The sequence below is a fragment of the Carcharhinus amblyrhynchos genome, chromosome 8 (assembly GCF_965287045.1).
Source record: "Carcharhinus amblyrhynchos chromosome 8, sCarAmb.v2.hapA, whole genome shotgun sequence".
Classification (NCBI taxonomy): Eukaryota; Metazoa; Chordata; class Chondrichthyes; order Carcharhiniformes; family Carcharhinidae; genus Carcharhinus; species Carcharhinus amblyrhynchos.
Window position 1 is genome coordinate 98,966,308 of NC_137331.1, and position 20,123 is coordinate 98,986,430.

The window sequence follows — 20,123 nt, forward strand, 5'->3', positions numbered from 1 at the left end:
TGACTTGTGTGTTAGGTTGAGGATGTTAAGGACTATGCAGCAAAGACAATGAGGTTCAGGTACATATCAGATATGAGCTAATTGAGTGGTTGGCCCTACCTGAGGAGATCAATAATTTACTCCTACAACCAATACAACTCTTGTTTACCTGTCTCCTAGCTCTTTGTGTTCCTCCAATTTGTGTGCATCTCTTCTCTTCTCCGGCCACCAGAACTTAATTTACCTTCTGGAATTTTTTCTCTAAACTCCTCTGTCTTGCCATTGCTTCAACACCCTATTTTAAGTTTACCTTTCAGTCACCAAGCCTTCTCCAACTTATAAATTGGTTAGCTTAGTTGGTTAGATGATTAGGGTGTAGTGCAGAATGACACCAATGACATGGGTTCAATCCTCATATTGGCAGTGTTAGTTCAAGGAGGGTTTTCTCCTTGCCTTCCCCCATGCTTGATACAGAGTGATGCCCCTCAAGCTTTGCAACCACTTGTCCCTCTCCTTGAGGGAAAGATGCCGATGGTCCTTCCTTGATTATGGCTAATTTTTAAAAATGCATTCATGGGACATGGGTGTCACTGCCTGGCCAACATTTATTACCCATCCCTAGTTGCCCGAGGGCAGTTGAGAGTCAACCACATTGCAGTGGCTCTGGAGTCACATGTAGGCCTGACTAGGTAAGGACGGCAGCTTTCCTTCTCTAAAGACATTGAAATGAACCAGATGGTTTCTTCCGATAGTTGACAATAGTTTCATGATTATCAGTAGATTTTTAATTCCAGATTTTTTTTATTGAATTCAAATTCCACCATCTGTTAGAACGATAGAACCCTACAGTGCAGGAACAGGCCCTTCAGCCCATCGAGTCTGCACCGACACAATTCCACCCAGGCCCTATCCCCATATCCCTACACATGTTGTGGTGGGATTCAACATTAGCTGAATTTCTGGATTAATAGTCTAGCAATAATACTACTAGGCGATCAGCTACCCTCAAATTCCCTCAGATACTGGCTCAGCTTCACTTTTGTTTGATTCTAACTCTATGAAGAGCCGTGAGATTTTTTTTGCAGCAAAAATGTGATATCAATGCAGGTGATACTGTCAGTGCTGAATATATATCAACTTGGAATCAAGTTGACCCAACACTCACTGACATCCTGAGCAAGGGAACAATTGGGCCATAATTGGGCACCGTCTAAAGTATGTTTGCCATTTTTAAAATTTGGCTTTGCACATTTAGGTTTCAATAATTTTTGTGGCAAGTTGTTGAAAGTGTGAGATGATAACAGAGCAGTGAGGAAAACTAGACATCTGGAGCATGAGTGAAGAGAGCGTAAAGAGCTGATATGCAAATTCAGTTAGATGTAATCGGAAACCCTGACTTCTAAGTAGGGATCCTCATTATGTCATTGGTGTGGGGGTGGGGACAGTCAGGTGGGGAAATCCCGTGGCATAAAAGCCAAACGGAAAATCCCTCCCATAGCATTTTTGCATAAATAATGGGAAGCACCGTAGCCTTGTTGTTATTTAAGCAGCAAATGTATGGGTCATTATAGAGTCATAGAGGTTTACAGCATGGAAATGGGCCCTTTGGCCCAACTTGTCCATGACGCTCAGTTTTTACTATCAAGCTAGTCCCCATTGCCCATGTTTGGCCTGTATATCTCTATATCCATCTTACCCATGTAGCTGTCTAAATGCTTTTTAAAAGACAAAATTTGACCACCTCTACTATTGCCTCTGCAGCTCAATCCAGACACTCACCATCCTCTGAGTGGAAGAATTCTCCTTGGAACCTTTTTGTATGCCTCCCTCTCACCTTAAACCTATGCCCTCTAGTTTTAGACTCTCCTATCTTTGGGAAGAGATGCTGACTATCTAAGCCCTTCATTATTTTATAGACCTCTATAAGATCAACCCTAAGCCTCCTACATTCCAGGGAATGAAGTCCCCAGTCTATCCAGCTTCTCCTTATAACTCAAACAATCAAATCTGAGTTGAATCCTAGTAAATTGAGAGGGTGCAGGGGAGATTTACAAGGATGTTGCCTGGATTGGGAGGAATGCCTTATGAAGATAGGTTGAGGGAGCTAGGTCTCTTCTCCCTGGAGAGACGAAGGTTGAGAGGCGACCTGATAGACGTTTATAAAATGTTGAGAGGAATAGATAGGGTGGATTCTCAGAGGCTATTTCCCAGGGCTAAAATGGTCACTACGAGAGGACACAGTTTTAAGGTGCTGGGAAGCAAGTACAGAGGAGATGTTAGGGGTAAATTTTTCTCTCAGAGGGTGGTGAGTGAGTGGAATCGGCTGCCGTCGGTGGTGGTAGAGGCGAACTCGCTGGGGTCTTTTAAAAGACTTCTGGATGAGTATATGGGATCTAATGGCATTGGGAGTTACAGATAGTTCTATGGCTTGGTAGGTATACATGTGATCGGCGCAACTTGTGGGCTGAAGGGCCTGTTTGTGCTGGAGTGTTCTATGTTCTAAATCTTTTCTGCACACTTTCTAGTTTAATGACATCCTTTCTACAATAGGGTGACTAGATCTTACCAATGTCTTGTACAACTTCAACAAGTCATCCCAACTCCTGTATTCAATGTTCTGATCAATGAAACCAAGCATGTCGAATGCCTTCTTCACCATTCTGTCCACCTGTGACTCCACTTTCAAGGAGCTATGAACCTGCACTCCTAAATCTCTTTGTTCTATAACTTTTTCCAACGCTCTACCATTAACTGAATAGTTCCTGCTCCAATTTGATCTACCAAAATGCATCACCTGACATTTATCTAAACTAAACTCCATCTGCCATTCATTAGCCCAATGATCAAATTGATCCATTGCAATCCTAGATAACCTTCTTCACTGTCCACTATGCCACCAATCTTGGTGTCATCCGCAAACTTACTAACCATGCCTCCTAAATTCTCATCCAAATCATTAATATAAATGACAAATAACAGTGGATCCAGCACTGATCCCTGAGGCACACTGCTGGTCAACAGGAATCTAGTTTGAAAAACAACCTCTGCAATCACCCTCTGTCTTTTGTCATCATGCCAATTTTGTATCCAATTGGCTACTTCACCCTGGATCCCATGAGATTTAACCTCATGCAACAATCTACCATGTAGTACCTTGTCAAAGGCCTTGCTAAAGTCCATGTAGACAACATCCACTGCACTGCCCTTATCTACCTTTTTGGTTACCCCTTCAAAAAACTCAATCAAATTCACGAGGCATGATTTTCCACTCACAAAGCCACACTGATTGTCCCTAATCAGTTTCTGCCTCTCTAAATGCCTGTAGATCCTGTCTCAGAATACCGTCTAACAACTTACCCACCTTAGATGTTAGGCTGTAGTTCCCAGGCTTTTCTCTGCAGCCCTTCTCAAACAAAGACACAACATTTGTCACCTTCTAATCTTCAGGCACCTCACCTGTGACTTTCGAAGATTCAAACATTTCTGCTAGGGGACCTGTAATTTCCTCCCTAGCATCCCACAAAGTCCTGGGATACATTTCTTCAGGTCTGGGGGATTTATCTACCTTGATGTGCTAAGACTTCCAGACTCCTTCTCTGTAATATGTACTCTCCTCAAGACATCACTATTTATTTCCCCAAGTTTCCTAACAACCATTCCTTTCTCAACAGGAAATACTAACGAAAAATGTTCATTTAGAACTACACCCATCTCTTGTGGATCCACACATAGATGACCTTGTTGATCCTTAAGAGGCTCTACTCACTCCCTATTACTCTTTTGCCCTTTATGTATTTGTAGAAGCTCTTTGGATTCTCCTTTGCCTTATCTGACAAAGGAATTTCCTGTCCCCTTTATGCCCCCTGATTTCTCTCTTAACTCTACTCCGACAACCTCTATACTCTTCAAAGGATCCATTAGATCCCAACTGCCTATGCATGTCAGATGCCTCCTTTTCCTTTTTGACCAAGGCCTCAACGTCCTGAGTCATCCAGGGTTCCCTATTTCTACCAACCTTGCCCTTCACTCTAAAAGGAATGTGCTTAACTTGAACCCTCGTTAACACACTTTTGAAAGCCTCCCACTTACCAGCCATCCCTTTGCCTGCCCACATACACCGCCAATCAACTTTCGAAAGTTCCTGCCTAATACCTGTACAAAACTCTGGTGCGGCCGCACTTGGAATATTGTATACAGTTCTGGTCGCCGCATTGTAAGAAAGGTGTGGAAGCACTGGAAAGAGTGCAGAGGAGGTTTATCAGGATGTTGCCTGGTATGGTGGGAAGGTCTTATGAGGAAAGGCTGAGAGACTTGAGGTTGTTTTCGTTAGAGGGAAGAAGGTTAAGAGGTGACCTAATTGAGGCATAGAAGATAATCAGAGGGTTAGATAGGGTGGACAGTGAGAGCCTTTTTCCTCAGATGGTGATGGCTAACATGAGGGGACATGGCTTTGAATTGAGGGGTGATAATTATCGGATGGATGTCAGAGGTAGGTTCTTTACTCAGAAGGTAGTAAGGGCATGGAATGCCCTGCCTGCAGCAGTTGTGGACTCGCCAACTTTAAGGGCATTCAAATGGTCAGTGGATAGGCATATGGATAACATTGGAATAGTTTAGGTTAGAGGGTCATTAGATTCGTTCCACTGGTCGGCGCAACATCGAGGGCCGAAGGGCCTGTACTGCGCTGTAATGTTCTAATACCATTAAAATTGGTCTTGCCCCACCACACCGATCATTCTCCATACCTAACTTAAAACTAATGGATTTATAATCATTGGTCCCAAAGTGATCCCTCACTAATACTTCTGTCATCTGCCTTTCCTTATTTCCCAAGAGGATATTAAGTTTTGCCCCTTCTTTAGTTAGACCATCCACAAACTGAATGAGAAATTCCTCCTGAATACACTCAACAAATTTCTCTCCATCCAAGCCCCTACTGCTGTAGCAATCCCAGTCAATATTGGGAAGGTCAAAATCCCCTACTATTACCACCCTATTTTTCTTGCAGCTATCTGTAATCTCCTTACATATTTGCTCCTCAATTTTCCACTGACTATTTGGGGGGCTTGTAGTACAATCCTATCAAAGTGATCCCCCCCTTTTTATTTTTCAGTTCTACCCATATCGACACAGTGAGCGAACTCTCAGAGTACTGTTGTGATGTCCTCCCTAATCAAAAATGCAACTCCCCCTCCTCTGTTACCTCCTGTTCTATCTTCCCTATAGTGTCTGTATCCTGCAACATTGAGCTGCTAGTCCTGCTCCTCCCTTAGCCATGTTTCAGTAATAGCTATAATATCCCAATCCTATGTACCCATTGATGCCCTGAGTTTATCTGCCTTGCCCAATCAGACCTCTTGCATTGAAATAAATGCAGTTTAATCTAGACTTCCCTTGCTCTCTGCCCTGCTTTTTCAGACCACCTGTCCAGTCATGTTTTGTGCATTCTCCCTGAGTTTTATTTCTCTTAGCCTTACTGGACCCATTCACTGAGTTCTCCACAGTCTCTGTACTCTGTACTGTGGCTCTTTTTGATTTTTGACTTTGGTTTCTCTGCTTTTCACTTTTCCTCTTACTGCCTTTTGTTTCTGTCCTCACTTTACTTCCCTCCAGCTTCCTGCATTGGTTCCCATGCTCCTGCTGTGTTAGTTTAAACCCTCCCCAACAGCAATAGCAAACATTCCCCCTAAGACATTGGTCCCAATCCTGCCCAGGTGCACATTGTCCAATTTGTACTCGTCCCACCCCTCTCAGAACTGGTTCCAACGTCCCAGGAATTTGCATCCCTCCCTCTTGTCTCAAGCCTCCATCTCTCAAGCCAAGTATCACCTTAGTTATCCTGACATCTTTACTCTGATTAGCCTGTGGCATTGGTAGCAATCCTGAGATCAGTACCTTTGCAATCATACTTTTTAGTTTCACTCCTAACTCCCTAAACTCGTAGGACCTCATCCTGCTTTTTACCTGTATCATTATTATAAGGATTTAAGAGCTATGAGAAAACTACCAGCAGTAAGCAAAATCTCATCAATAAAAACAAATCTTTAGATAATGTAAACAGTGCAGACAATCAATTCGTTGGGAGACTTTTCATGTTGCATTTTGGAGAAACGTCTTGCATTATGAACCAGCTCAGGCGTTTCTGTGTGGAAGTTACTTGTGTGTCAGCCTCTTGTTCCATGTTCAGTCTGAGTTTGCTAATGAGATATTTCCAAACAGCTCTGCATTTCAACAGGAGAGAGCAATTGATCAAGGAAGGGATTTTTGGTGAGTTGACTCTAAAAGGTTACAGCCCCTACGTCCCTCAATGTGATGGCTTTGGAAACTGGAACCCAACTCAATGCTATGAGAGTACTGGTGAGTGCAATGATTTAACTTGAAAATATCACTAAAGATACTGAAAAACCAAGAAATTTCAGCAGGGACCAGAAGGTGATGAAATAGGCTTGAATTCCATGACAGCGTTACCTTGTTTTTCTTGAAATTCCCCTTGAAGGAGCACATCTCAAAATATAGATGAGAGACAGGTTTTTGAATAGACATTGGAAAAAGCAAGAGGGAGATGGGACCCATTAAATGGGGCAATAAAATGTTTATTCAGAGAGGCTCCTTGAAGGAAGAAAGAGAGGAACCAAGACATTATTGCCAAACACCTCCATCCTTGTTTGTGGCTGGGATTCTCTGGTCCTGCTGAAAGTGAATATATTTTGGTGGAATGTAAAGTTCTCCATTCCCATTTGCAACAGGGTGGCCATGGACGAGACCAGAAAACCCTATCCAGTGCTTTAAGAAAGAGTTCTGAAGACTGATAGATCATTACAGATCAGGCATAAAGGGTTAATCAACGTATGAAATAGAAATATAAGTTAATGTACCTGCACCACATGAACTGCAGCAGCTCAAAAAGGCAGCCCACCACCACATTTTCCAGGACAAGTAGGGGTAGGCAATAAATGTGGCCTTGCAAATGAATAAAAAAAGTTTATCTTTCAGGAATTGCACTGTGAACACTAATACTAAAAGTACACTAGTGGTAGAGGATCTTTTAGATCTAATTGGGCTGATAGTAAATCACTAATCTAGGATCACTTTTTATTGGTTCTATAGTTTCCAACTATGTCAAAAAATTAAAATATTTTTTCATCATTTCCAACTACAAATTCCTACAGTCAGATTTATAATAGCCTGCTATATAAATATAGCAGAGCGGCGCACTGGCACAGTGGTCAGCACTGCTGTCTCACAGTGCCAGGGATTAGGTTCGGTTCCTGTCTCAGGTCACTGTCTGTGTGGAGATTTTATATTCTCCCTGTGTTTGCATGGGTGTCCTCCGGATGCTCCAGTTTCCTCCCACAGTACAAAGATGTGCGGGTTAGGCGGATTAGCCATTCTAAATTGCCTCTTAGTGAAGGAGGACTAGCTAGGGTAAATGCATGGGGTTATGGGGATAAGGCCAGGGTGGGATTGTGGTCAGTGTAGACTTGATGGACCGAATGGCCTCCTTCTGCACTGTACGATTCTATGAGAAAACTGTTGTTATTAAACAAGAAGTAGTCTGGATTGTATAGTCAGTTAGCATAAGATTTCACTTCTAAGATTTGAGTGTCAATTGAGTTGAGACTGATGGGCTGGATTAAAAGGAGCAGCAGTGAAGTGAACAATGCAAGATGAAACCCTCAATTAGATTGTTGCTGGTATCTCAATTCCAATTATTCTGTAACACACCACTTAAATACCTTGATAGGATTATAATCTGTAATTCATCATTCTGCTTTATGATTAGACATATTTCGCACTCCTTCAATATTGAACTAATCTTTTGGTTCACTACAGGTCACTGTTGGTGTGTGGATGAGGTTGGAAGTTATGTTCCTGGTTCATTGGTTCACCGCTTCACCCAGATACCTCAATGTAAGTTGGAAGTTGTGCAAAACCTGCTGCCCATATCTTAACTCATGTCTAGTCCCATTGACCCACTATCCAGGATGCATTATATCCGCGACAGGCAATGCCTCAAATTTAAAATTCTCATCCTTGCGTTCAAATCCCGCAAAAAAAACTAAAACAAATTTCTCTGGCCCTCTGAATTAGGAAAAGAAAGAACACGTTGAAAAGCATTTGCAAATTATATCGAAAGATTAGGTAGATGGTTATAAAAGGTTTTACTGCTTCCTATCTCTGTAACTTCCTTCGGCCCTGCAACCCTCTTAGAATTCTGCATTCCTCTAATTCTTGCTTCTTGCATATTAGTTTCCTTTTATCATCGATAATTTGTTATTATCATCAATAATCTGATTTTTTTATTGAATTCAAATTTCACTACCTGCTGTGGTGGGATTCAACATTAGCTGAGTTTCTGGATTGATAGTCTAGCAGTAATACCACTCGGCCATTGTCTCCCTCTATTCTCCTTAGGTTTGGCCAAAGCGGTAGGATTTAAGTCAAATATCCTACTGTCAAATCATATGGATGATGATAAATTTTGTTTGCTCCTTGCTCATGTAAAGTACCTTGCAATGTCTTACCGCATTAAAAGTATCACATCAATATAAGTTGTTGTTAGTTTGCAGGTGGCAAGGATGCCTAAAGCTGGTTGGGTCCTTTATCACCAATGCCAGGATCAGAATGTAATTTTAACTCTGCTCCCTGAATGCATAGCCACAGTGAGTTGTCCACAGGGTGAAAGGCTGCAGGGAAGTGATAGGCGCCAAATGGAGCAAGACTGATCCTCTTTTTTCCACAAGAAACCCTCGGACCTTGCTTAATATGGGCTTGGAGATTTTGTGACTCCCGCAGACCAGCTCCTGATTGACTACCTGACTCACACTGCTGCCCTCCCAGTGAAAACAGGCTCGCAATTAAAATCAGACCTCCCACTTGAAAACTACTGAAATGACTGAAAAGTAACTTTGGGTACCCTGGGTCGGTGAAATTTCACTACATGAATGCTACCACTTTCTTTATTTCTCTGCAAACCACAGGGTGGGATTTTCCACATCCTCTGCAGTGGTTTTGCGATGGCGGAGGCAACCTACCATTGGCTGGAGGAGGGTTGCCTGTGTATATCCATAGCCTTTTTGATTTGAGCTTCATCTCTCTTTTAAACAAACTAGCTTCAGAATTCTGGAATCACACTGGAGTGGGGCCGCTTGATGTCTCTGATAATAACTAACCACTAAAGTATTACAGTCAGTGTTTCACTCTTCCTTTTCCAGGTCAGACATCATGCCAGCGCTCTCAGGCAAGTGCAGCCTTGGCTGGATGGAAGCATATGGGTCTCCAGCTTAATACCACTGCCAGGGATTTACACTCTCCAAATTGTACTGAGGTAATTTTAGAACAGAATATTGAAGTACTCTGCACATTGCCAACATTGCCACGTTGTGGAAGACTTGTTTTTAAAGAAGGAACTTCACAGTGGCACAGTGGTTAGCACTGCTGCCTCACAGCTCCAGGGACCTGGGTTCAATTCCAGACTCAGGTCACTGTCTGTGTGGAGCTTGCACATTCTCCTCTTGTCTGTGTGGGTTTCCTCTGGATGCTCCAGTTTCCCCTCACACTCCAAAGATGTGTGGGCTAGGTTGCGTGGCCGTGCTAAATTGTTCCTTAGTTTCAGTGGGATTAGCAGGGTATAATATGCGGGGTTAAGGGGGATTGTTGTCGGTGCAGGCTCGATGAGCTGAATGACCTCCTTCTGCATTATCGGGATTCTGTGATGTTGTATTAGGAGTTCCTTTAAAGATAGAGTAATTCCCTTCAAATTTCCCTTACATATCATTTTAAAAGCCATCACAGAGCAAATTCCCTTCAGGCATCTCTCTGAAGGAAATCATCTCATCATTAAGGCCCCTTTTAATAGGAGGCTGTCACAGTCATAACCTCGTTAAAAAGACAGGAAAAGATTCACATTCAGGTAACCCACCTGAAGGGAAGAGGCTCACCATTGTGCACCCTTTGAAAGAGAACGCTTCTTATCGTTTCTGCATCATCAGGTTGTTTTGAAGTTTGAATCTGAGCCGACCATATAAAATACCATCAATTAGACTACACATTTCATAACAGAGCTTCATTTGCTCAGCCAAATCCGAAATAAAACAGCTGTGGACATCAAACAGTTCAGACACTGAAATGCAACTTCACAGTAACACTACCAAAAATCCCAGGAACATTATTGACAAAGCAGAATACAGTTTAGACATCTGCATTGAATAAGATGGTGAAGTGACAGAATGAGTTAACTTGATGGATACTTACCATTAATTTAGTGGTATTTCCGGGTGATTACATTATAGCCAACATCATTAATTAGCAACACATAAACCAAGTAAGTCACAGATCAAAGGGAATTTATTAGAAATCCCAGAGAGGCTCCTTGCTGACACCACTTGAAACAGACCAATATCCAGTTTTGATCTGACTCACCATTGCCTTTCGAAAGTAAACGCCTTACCGAGAGAGAAGTTATTGCTGTTTGGTTTACCTTTGGACTTTCCTGTTTTAAAGAGGCAGTCTCAGCATCAAGAACCATTTATAGAGACAGGCTCACCATGAGGATCTGATAAAGCCACAGCAATAAAACACCATTTTTTGGGAGATTTAACTGCCACTGCCTCTTTTAGAAACATACTCTCACCCTCAGGAGCTCCCTTCAGAAAAATCTGCACATCATTATTCTGATGGTTCTGGAAGATTGGAGGATGACAAAATGTAATCCACCTATTTTTAAAAGGAGGGAGAGAGAAAACAGATTGATTAGCCTAACATTAATAAGAGTGAAAATGCTCGAGTCCATTATAAAGGGTGTTGGGAGTGATCCTGCTGGCTCGCCATACTTGTTGATGGGTGGGGCGAGCTGGGAGAATTGTGCGAGAGGTGAAAAGCTGGGTTCGTGCCCGTGTTCTCACCTCTCGCTACCTTACCAGCCCTGGATTTCCAGCGTGATCAGTCTCATGCCCAGGAAGTTGATTTTAACATTTCAATTTCAATGTCCATATGGTTAGTGAGCCCGGGACACTATCGTCTGGGCTCGCTTGTCTCGGTGTGCTCACCGGTGAAGGTCCGCACTGGCTTAGGTCACATATGGTCGCTGTCAACAGGTGCTTGATGTAGCGGGCTCGCCAATAAGACCGGAGGCCATTGAGACCCCCACTTGTGGTCAGAGGCTGGTGGGCAATGCCCCTTGGATAGTGCCAGCCTGGCATTGCAAGTCTGGGATTCTGGCAGTGCCAACCTGGTACCCTGGCACTGCCCACTGGACACCATGGCACTGTCCATGGGGGGAAGGGGTGACTGACAGATCTTTCTGTGTTCTGTTGCACAGAACAGAGAGATCTGTACCTGTGCGATTGCATCCTCTAGTATGAGCAGCCAGCTTTCTGGCAAGGATAGAATCTGTCCGCACAAGAATCAGATTGTGGACAGGATTTAGGGCCTTGCTCGACCCAAGACTGGAAAATCCCACCCAAGATCAACGAATGTTTCCATTGTAAGCCCCTCACCTGCTCCGATTCCCATGGCGGATGAGGCTGTAGAATTCTGGCACGTGCATCATTTTTTGGACTAGGTGGTGTAATGTTTCATTTGTGGCCTCACTGAAAAAACAAATTGTCATATCAGGAGAGATTGAGTGGATGTGGCCTGTAGTCACTTGGGCTCTAGAGTCGATTCAATTGAAACATAAAAAATTCTGACCGAGCTGACGTACTGGTTTCAGGGATGTTGTTGCCTCTGACTGGAGGGTTGAGAACAAGTTTTAGAATGCAAGATAGGCCATTTAGATTGACATGAGTAAAAACTTCCTCATTCAGTGGATGGTGAACCTGTGGAATTCTCTACCACAGAAGGCTGTGGAGGCCAAACAAATGCAACTACATCCCTCCTCACATAAAACTGTGCACAATACTCCAGGTGAGATCTCACTAATGCTGTGTACAGTTGCAGCAACATTTCCCTACTTTTATGCTCTATTCCTTTAGAATTAAATGTCGAAATTCCATTTACCTTCCTTATTATTGCCTGAGCAGGCTAAATGGCCTACTCCTGCTGCTATTTTCTATGTTTCATCACAATCCTCTTTTATGAACAGTCAACAACAGACCTAGAAGCTAGAGTCTGGGGTAAATCTGCACCTTTGCCATCTGAGTGTTAGGCATTGCCTGAGTGGAGTGCAAAGGGAAAAATTCATCAGAGAGGATCATAAGCCTGTTATAGGAGTGTCCTGCCTGGGGCAAATAGAACTTCTATTGCCTAAAATGGTCCATGGCATTGGAGGAGGAAGGGCTAGTGAGATAATTGGACACTGGGAGGAACCTCATGCATGGTTTGTCATATGTGTTGTAGTGGGATCCATGGGAATTCTACCAAGGGATATAAAGAACACCAGTCAGCTAGCTTTGCTACCCATATGTAATATCCTTCTTGTTAATTTCTTGCCAATTAAGAATAACTTCATGCTGCAACTCATGTCTACTGGAAATTTAGTTGAGATTATCCACTGCTATTTTCATGTAGAACCTATGAAGCCAGCAGAGACTTTCATCCCTTTAGTTTCGACAGAACCAAGATTCTGCGGTTCAAACTTGGCCTCCTACCTAACTCACCACTGATCAAATCCATATTCATGGTATATTTGTAATCCTAACAAAACGACAGAAATGTTTTTCTCTGAACTGAAAGGACTAGGTGAAGGACAAGACTTCTGAACATTTAGCTGAGTTGTTTAAGAAACTAGAGAGATAAAATAGGGAACACATTTTATTCCAACAGTTTTGTAAGATACCAGATCAGAAACTCCAAGGTATATTATGAAGTCTGATTGGGCCCTAATAATTTGCTATCTTGGTATTAATACAAGGATATGGGGGTGGGCGATTCTCCCAAAACAAAACTAAGTGCCTAATGGGTGGGAAATCGAGAGTTTTTCCTGTCTGTTTTTTAGGCATACTTAATTTGTTGAATCTTTGGCACTCTGTGCTCCACAGAGTGCCTCAGGGGGATTGACACTGGAAAAGAGGGTGGGGGAATGCCATCCCACTGGAGAGACCAGAATCAGCATGCTTAGTGAGCCATTGTACATGTGCTGATCTGTCAAAGGGGAAATTGGTGCATGTGCACTGGCTTCCTCATGCCACCCCCACTTCGCCAGCCACCCCAACCCCACCCAACTGATTGCTGGCCTCCCTGACCTCCCCCCCCCTCCCCGGGCCACCTCCAATCACCAGCTCCCCCATGGCAATCATGTGCACCCCAATCATGCCCTGCTATCCCCCTCCATGTGCAGCCCCAAACCCACCCACCCCGTCCCCCCTCCCATGTGTAGCACCAGTCTCCCTCCTCCCTCTTCTCCCACCAATCCATAATGCAGGGTATACAGCAGTTCCCCCCACCACCGATCGACCCCAATTCAGTAGGCCCCATCCATCTGGACCTGACATCCTTGGCACTGTCTGATGTGCAGTGGGCAGTGCCAGGGTGCCAGGCGGAGGGGAAGAAGAATTAGCGAATCTAAAGGGTACCGTCCTGGGCTGACTAACGATACGGAAATGTGAATTTCCATATTGTAATCTGCCTCATGCTGATTTCCAACCCAAGGCTTATTATGTCAAAAAAAGGGCCTGGGCCAGACACCATTGTCCACTACAGTCCACCCCGCTGATGTCTCCCAGCCCACTACACTATTTGAGCAGCTCAGCGGGCTGGGAGAATCACACCCAACATGTTACAGTCCTGGCACAATTCTACAGACAGACTGGGCAGCTCCTAATCAATATAAATTTTATTTATCAGCACAGTTTAACGATAAAGAATGAATTAAATTAACTTTTAACAATTGAACAATACTTAAACAAGACAAGATACAATTCTTAACTGCTAACCTCACTATAAATTGAGGCAATATTCCTCTTATAGACTTAAGCCTCCTCTTTAAAATTAGTCAGCAATTCATAAGCTAACTTGCTTGGCTCAGGTTAACAGTCCTAGAGCTCTTTGAGAGGCCTTTGCAGAGAGAAAACCACTGCTACTTTCTTTTGGCAGTCCTCGCAGCAAGTTGCTTGTATTTTAAAAATGAAACTGAAACAGTATTTTGTCCATGCAAGCTTAGCTCCTCCCATTAAGCATATGACTTTGTCCCTGTCAATCAATCTACAAAGAACAAAGAACAACACAGCACGGGAAACAGGCCCTTCGGCCCAACGAGCCCGCGCCGCCGTCCCATTGTCTCAGTGACCTATTCATGATTTTAGTCTACGCCTAATGTGCGAGGATCAGGGAGGTCCAATATAGGGACAATTTGTTACCCAATCAATCAGCCTAAAAGCGCATCTTTGGGATGTGGGAGGAAACCGGAGCACCCGGAGGAAACCCACGCAACCACGGGGAGAACGCGCAAACTCCCACAGACACAGGCCCAAATCCATGTGTCCGCACAGCAACAGAGATAGTCTCTGAGCTGTCATGTTGCCCTCGAAATGGTCCAGTTTAAGCACACTAATGACATGAAGCAATAGGCAACTCCCGAAGCAACATCCAAGAGCAGCCCACTACAACCTGCCGCATGCATGCCCCTTGCTGGTCAACAAGGTGGACTTAAATGCCTGTGGAGACAAAAAATTCATTATTAAACAGGCAAAGACTGTAACATCCCTGAGGCAAAAACGGAATCCCAAGCCTACAATGTTTAGTAAGGCCTGCTATATCCCCCTATATGTAGACCGCTCATGTGGCTGTCTAAGTGACTCTTAAACAACCCTAGCGTGCCTGCTTCCACCACCTTACTCGGCAGTGCATTCCACACCCCCACTACCCTTTGCGTGAAAAACTGCCCTCTAATATTTGTCTTATACCTAGCCCCCCTCACCCTAAGCCCGTGACCCCTCGTTCTATCCATTTCTAATAGCGGAAAAAGCTTACCACCATTCACTCTATCTATCCCCTTCATAATCTTATAAACCTCTATTAGATCCCCCCTCAGCCGACGTCTCTCAAGGGAAAACAGCCCAAGTTCGTTCAATCTTTCCTCGTAAGACAGCCCTTCCATACCAGGCAGCATCCTGGTAAATCTCCTCTGCACTCTCTCCAGGATCTCTACATCCTTCCGGTAGTACGGCGACCAGAACTGGACGCAGTACTCCAAGTGAGGCCTAACCAACGTTCTATACAACTGCAACATCAGACTCCTACTCTTATATTCTATACCCCTTCCTATGAAGGCTAACATACCATACGCTTTCCTCATCACATTCTGCACCTGCACCGACACCTTCAGGGACTTGTGCACTTGCACCCCCAGGTCTCTCTGCGTATCTATACTCCGGATAGTTCTACCTTTTATCGTATAACTCCCCTCCACATTATTCCGGCCAAAGTGCATCACCTCGCATTTCTCCGGATTAAATTCCATTTGCCATCTATCTGCCCAATCTACCAGCCTGTCTATGTCCTGTTGCATTGCCAGGCACTGCTCCTCAGTACCCGCCAATCCAACCATCTTAGTGTCATCAGCAAATTTGCTGATCACACCACCTACCCCCTCTTCCAAGTCATTAATATATACTACAAATAGAAGAGGTCCTAGTACCGAGCCCTGCGGCACACCACTGGTGACAGACCTCCAATTGGAAAAGGAGCCTTCCACTACTACCCGCTGTCTCCTCCTCCCAAGCCAGTTCTCCACCCATCTACATACCTGGCCTTGTATCCCATGAGCCTTCACCTTTTCTATCAGCCTACCATGAGGGACCTTGTCAAACGCCTTACTGAAATCCATATAGACGACATCAATGGCTTGTCCTTCGTTAACCGTTTTTGTCACCTCTTCAAAAAATTCCACTAGATTCGTAAGGCACGACCTCCCTGTAACGAAGCCATGCTGCGTATCCCTGATCAGATTGCAGCGCTCCAGATGTTCATACATCCTATCCTTGAGGATCCTCTCCATTAGCTTGCCTATAACTGAAGTCAAGCTCACCGGCCTATAATTCCCTGGGTTATCCCTCTGACCCTTTTTAAACAACGGTACTACATTTGCAATCCGCCAATCCTCTGGGACCTCACCTGTGTCCAAAGAAGAGACAAAGATTTGCGTCAGAGGCCCAGCAATTTCATCCCTCACCTCCCTTAGCAGCCTAATCAAATCAATCTAATGAAAACTCTACTCTGAAACCCCAGGGGAAAGCTAAGTAAACACAAATGCATTAGCTCAACTTAAAACAAATACCTCAGGTACTTATCCTATTCTTGAAATTGCCAATTTAAAAGTTTCCTTAGACAAATTGGCACCTTGCAAACCAAATCTGAAAACTAAACATACCCCTCATAAGAAACATGATATACCTATATTCCTTAAAGGCACAGTATCATCATTTTAAAAAAATGTAAATTTTCCAAATGTATATTTCAAACTTTATACCATGTCCGATCTTTCACATTTATCAACATTTCTCAGTGGTGTTTGCATTTTTTTTTGCAGACTGGAGAATACAACATCTTGCAATGGTCAAACTCTAGAGATGGTGAAGCTTGGTGCGTTGATCCAGTGACAGGGAAAGCTTTTCAAACTGCTGTAAGAAATTCAGATGGGCAGCCACAGTGTGAGTACAGTCACAAGAAATTTTTAAAGTTAATTTATTTATATCATAAGTAGGTTTATATTAACAATGCAACAAAGCTACTATAAAAATCCATTGGTCGCCACATTCCGGCACTTGTTCGGGTACACTGTGAGAGGATTTAGCATGGCCAATGCACCTAACCAGCATGTCTTTCGGATTGGCGGAGAAAACCAGAGCATCTGGAGGAAAAACGCACACAGACTTGGGGAGAACATGCAGACTCTGCACAGGTAGTGACTTAAGCCAGGAATTGAACCGAGTGCTGTGAGGCAGCAATGCTAACCATTGTGCCATCGTGCCAACCAAATTGAGCAGAGAGAAGCCATGTGAGGTTAGGGAGGTTCAAGAATGGAATTTCCAGATATAGTCCGGATACTGATTTTTAATTTGGTGCAAGACTCCTTCCAATGTCTAGGTTTCACATATCAAATACAATAATATTTCCTTGCAATCTCGGGTAATGTCATTTTGAGCTGCTCTCTGGAAAATGCCCATTGGGTCACAGGGCAGGATTTCCTGGCCCCACAGTGGCAGACTAGATGAAGGCAGGCTGAGAAAACAGCAGAAACAAATTATAAATGAACACCTTAGTAAGGGGAATATCCTAGGGACACTGGTATTATGCCAGTGATGAAGTTGGCCTCCCTGCCACATGGAAGCTGTCTCCTTACCAGGCTGCCTGGTTTTAAACTATTTCAAAACTTGGTCTGAGGCCTTTATGTTGAGATACTGCAGGAGTTGCAGAGGAGATTCACTAGGTTGATTCCAGAGTTGAGAGGATTGGCTTATGAGGAAAGACTGAATAGATTGGGGCTAAACTCATTGGAATTCAGAAAAATGAGGTGAGATCTTATAGAAACGTATAAGATGAGGAAAGGAGTAGATAAGGTAGAAGCAGAGAGTTTGTTTCCACTGGTGGGTGAAACTAGAACTAGGGGGCATGGCCTCAAAATAAGGGGGAGCTGATTTAGGACTGAGTTAAGGAGGAACATCGTGGGTTGTGAATCTGTGGAATTTTCTACCCAGTGAGGCAGTTGAGGCTACCTCATTGACTATTTTTAAGGCAAGGATATATTGAACAGTAAAGGAATTAAGGGTTATGGTGAGCGGGCGGGTAAGTGGAGCTTAAGTCAGCCATGGTCTTATTGAATGGCGGAGCAGTCTTGAGGAGCCGGATGGCCCACTCCTGCTCCTAATTCTTATGAGATACCATCTCAATCCCCAACCTACCTCAGCTGCACCCACCTCTCCTGGTGGGGCTACCTAGGCTCCAGGATTGCCAGCCCCTTGAGTCGGAAACATTGGCATCCCATCAGCCATCCTTAAATTGACCTAGAGTTGGCCGTTTAGGAGGCTAGTGCTGGGAATACAGCTGAGCCAGGGCCAAGGCCTGGAGTACAGGCTCAGGACCCTTTTGTAAGGTTCTTTATTTCCTTATTCTTTCATGGGGATTTGGCTGTCGCTGGCAAGACCAGTATTTGTTGACTATCCCGAATTGTCTTTGCCTCAGCAATTCTTTTTGTCTCCTGTGATTGCTCTCTAAGAATTAGAATGGAAGAATGAAATAATTCCTGCAATATTAGTAACAAGCAGGTTGAACACTGATTGTAAATGTGGTGTTGTTTCAATACTTTAATAAGAACTGGATTTGCCAAGTTTGAAGGGGAAGAGTGTACTGGGCGTATACGTGAAACCATAATTTCCTAGAAATTCCTTCATTGCCATCTGGACTTGCGAAGAATTCCTCAGAACAATTTATAAAACTGCTCGCAGACTTTTTGCATCCTCCAACAATAACAATGACTGACAACTGGGGGAAGGGCAGTGTATGAGGCTGCATTATCTGAGAGTGGGCCTTGAGAGACATATGGAAAATAATGTAAATTGGTTAAACTGTTCAATTTGTGCCACAAATCCTTGTTGAAGTGGATCCATAAATCATTTTATAATTGAGTTAGGAAGACATTGTGAAAATGGGAATGAAGATTGAGCAAGAAAGTGATCTCAAACTCGGTAGTCCATAGGTGAAGTTTGCTTTAGTATAGCACCTTTCACCTCAGGAGCTCAGAACATTGCGAAATCCTTTTAAAACTGATTGACTATTTCTGATTTGTAGTTATTGTTTTAATATAGTGACAAGGGCAGCCAATTATTACACAATGAATCCCACATTCAGCAAGATCCTAGAGCAAGTGATCTATTTTAGGTTATTTTTATTTTTATTTGCTTTATTTATTAGTCACAAGTAGTCTTATGTTAACACTGCAATGAAGTTACTTGGCGCCTGTTCGGGTACACTGCAGGAGAATTTGGCATGGCCAATTTATCTAACCTGCATATCATTGGACTGTGGGAGGAAATGGGAGCTCCCGGAGCAAAGTGATGTTAATTAATAAATAAATATTGACCAGGACATGGGGAATTGATCCCCTAATCTCCTTTCAATAGAACCATAAGACCCAGAGAGGGCAGATGAACCTCAGTTCAATGTCTTACCATCAAGGCAGTGCCTCAGACAGTGCAGTACCCCAGCAATACTGCATTGAAGAAGAGGTGAGAACAAAGGATGGGGCAGACTTGATGATCCAAGTGTAATCATTGAATCCCTACAGTGTAGAAGGTGGCCATGGCCCATCAAATTAGCACTGACTCACCGAACGAGCATCTTACCCACCCTATCCACATAACCCTGCGCATTTACCATGATCAATCCATCTAGTCTACACATCTTGGGACACTACGGAGCAATTTAGCATGGCCAATCCATCTAACCTGCACACCTTTAGAGTGTGGGAGGAAATCCACACACTCGTGGAGAGACCATGCAATGCCATCACAGACAGTCACCCAAGGTCGGAATCGAACTTGGGACCCTGGCGCCATGAGGCAGCAGGACTAACCACTGTGTCACTATGCCGCCCCAATCGTGTCTGCAGAGAGTTGCTGGAGTTTGAAAGACTTTGCCACAAGGAAGTAGTTGAGACAGAGCCAATTTAACTAAAAATTCAAAACAGAGGAAGATAAAGGTCTGGGGGCGAGTAAGGAAATGAGGCGGGCACGTAATCTGTTCTTGATGATATTATTTGTGGGAGGATCCTTGGCTAGGTCGCACCGAATACTCCCTGTTTTATTTCAAATGACAACATTGTATTTTCCACATCCATTAAAAGATGGAGTTTGAGTATCAAAATGACATCTCACCTGGAGGATGCGACCTTCAAAAATACAATAATCAGTAATCTGATGATGTCTCACTGTAACATCAGCTTAGTTCTGAATTTGAAACCAGTCTTCCAACTAGCTGAGCCAAACTGACGCAGATGACACAAATGAGCTCACCATTCTTTTGTGGTATGTGTGTGTGGGGTAGTGTTGATCAAGGACCAGACAAGGAAATTTCTGTTTTGACCATATTAGGCCATGTCATCACTAAAGAAATTACTGGCTAATTATTTATAAGATGACCATTTCCATATTGAAGGAACTTTTTTTTCTCCCCCAGTAATGGGATAAGAATAGGTTGTAAGTAAAATT

The 20,123-nt window shown here is 43.6% G+C and overlaps 1 protein-coding gene across 1 annotated transcript in view; it reads left to right on the plus strand.

The window, feature by feature from the left end:
* Positions 1-20,123, plus strand: part of tg (thyroglobulin) — a 364,697-nt gene that overhangs the window by 49,499 nt on the left and 295,075 nt on the right. Inside the window, exons 12-15 of the mRNA XM_080193545.1 lie at positions 6,199-6,336; positions 7,813-7,890; positions 9,195-9,307; positions 16,448-16,568. Coding sequence (XP_080049671.1) covers positions 6,199-6,336; positions 7,813-7,890; positions 9,195-9,307; positions 16,448-16,568 — 450 coding nt within the window. The remainder of the gene's footprint in view (positions 1-6,198; positions 6,337-7,812; positions 7,891-9,194; positions 9,308-16,447; positions 16,569-20,123) is intronic.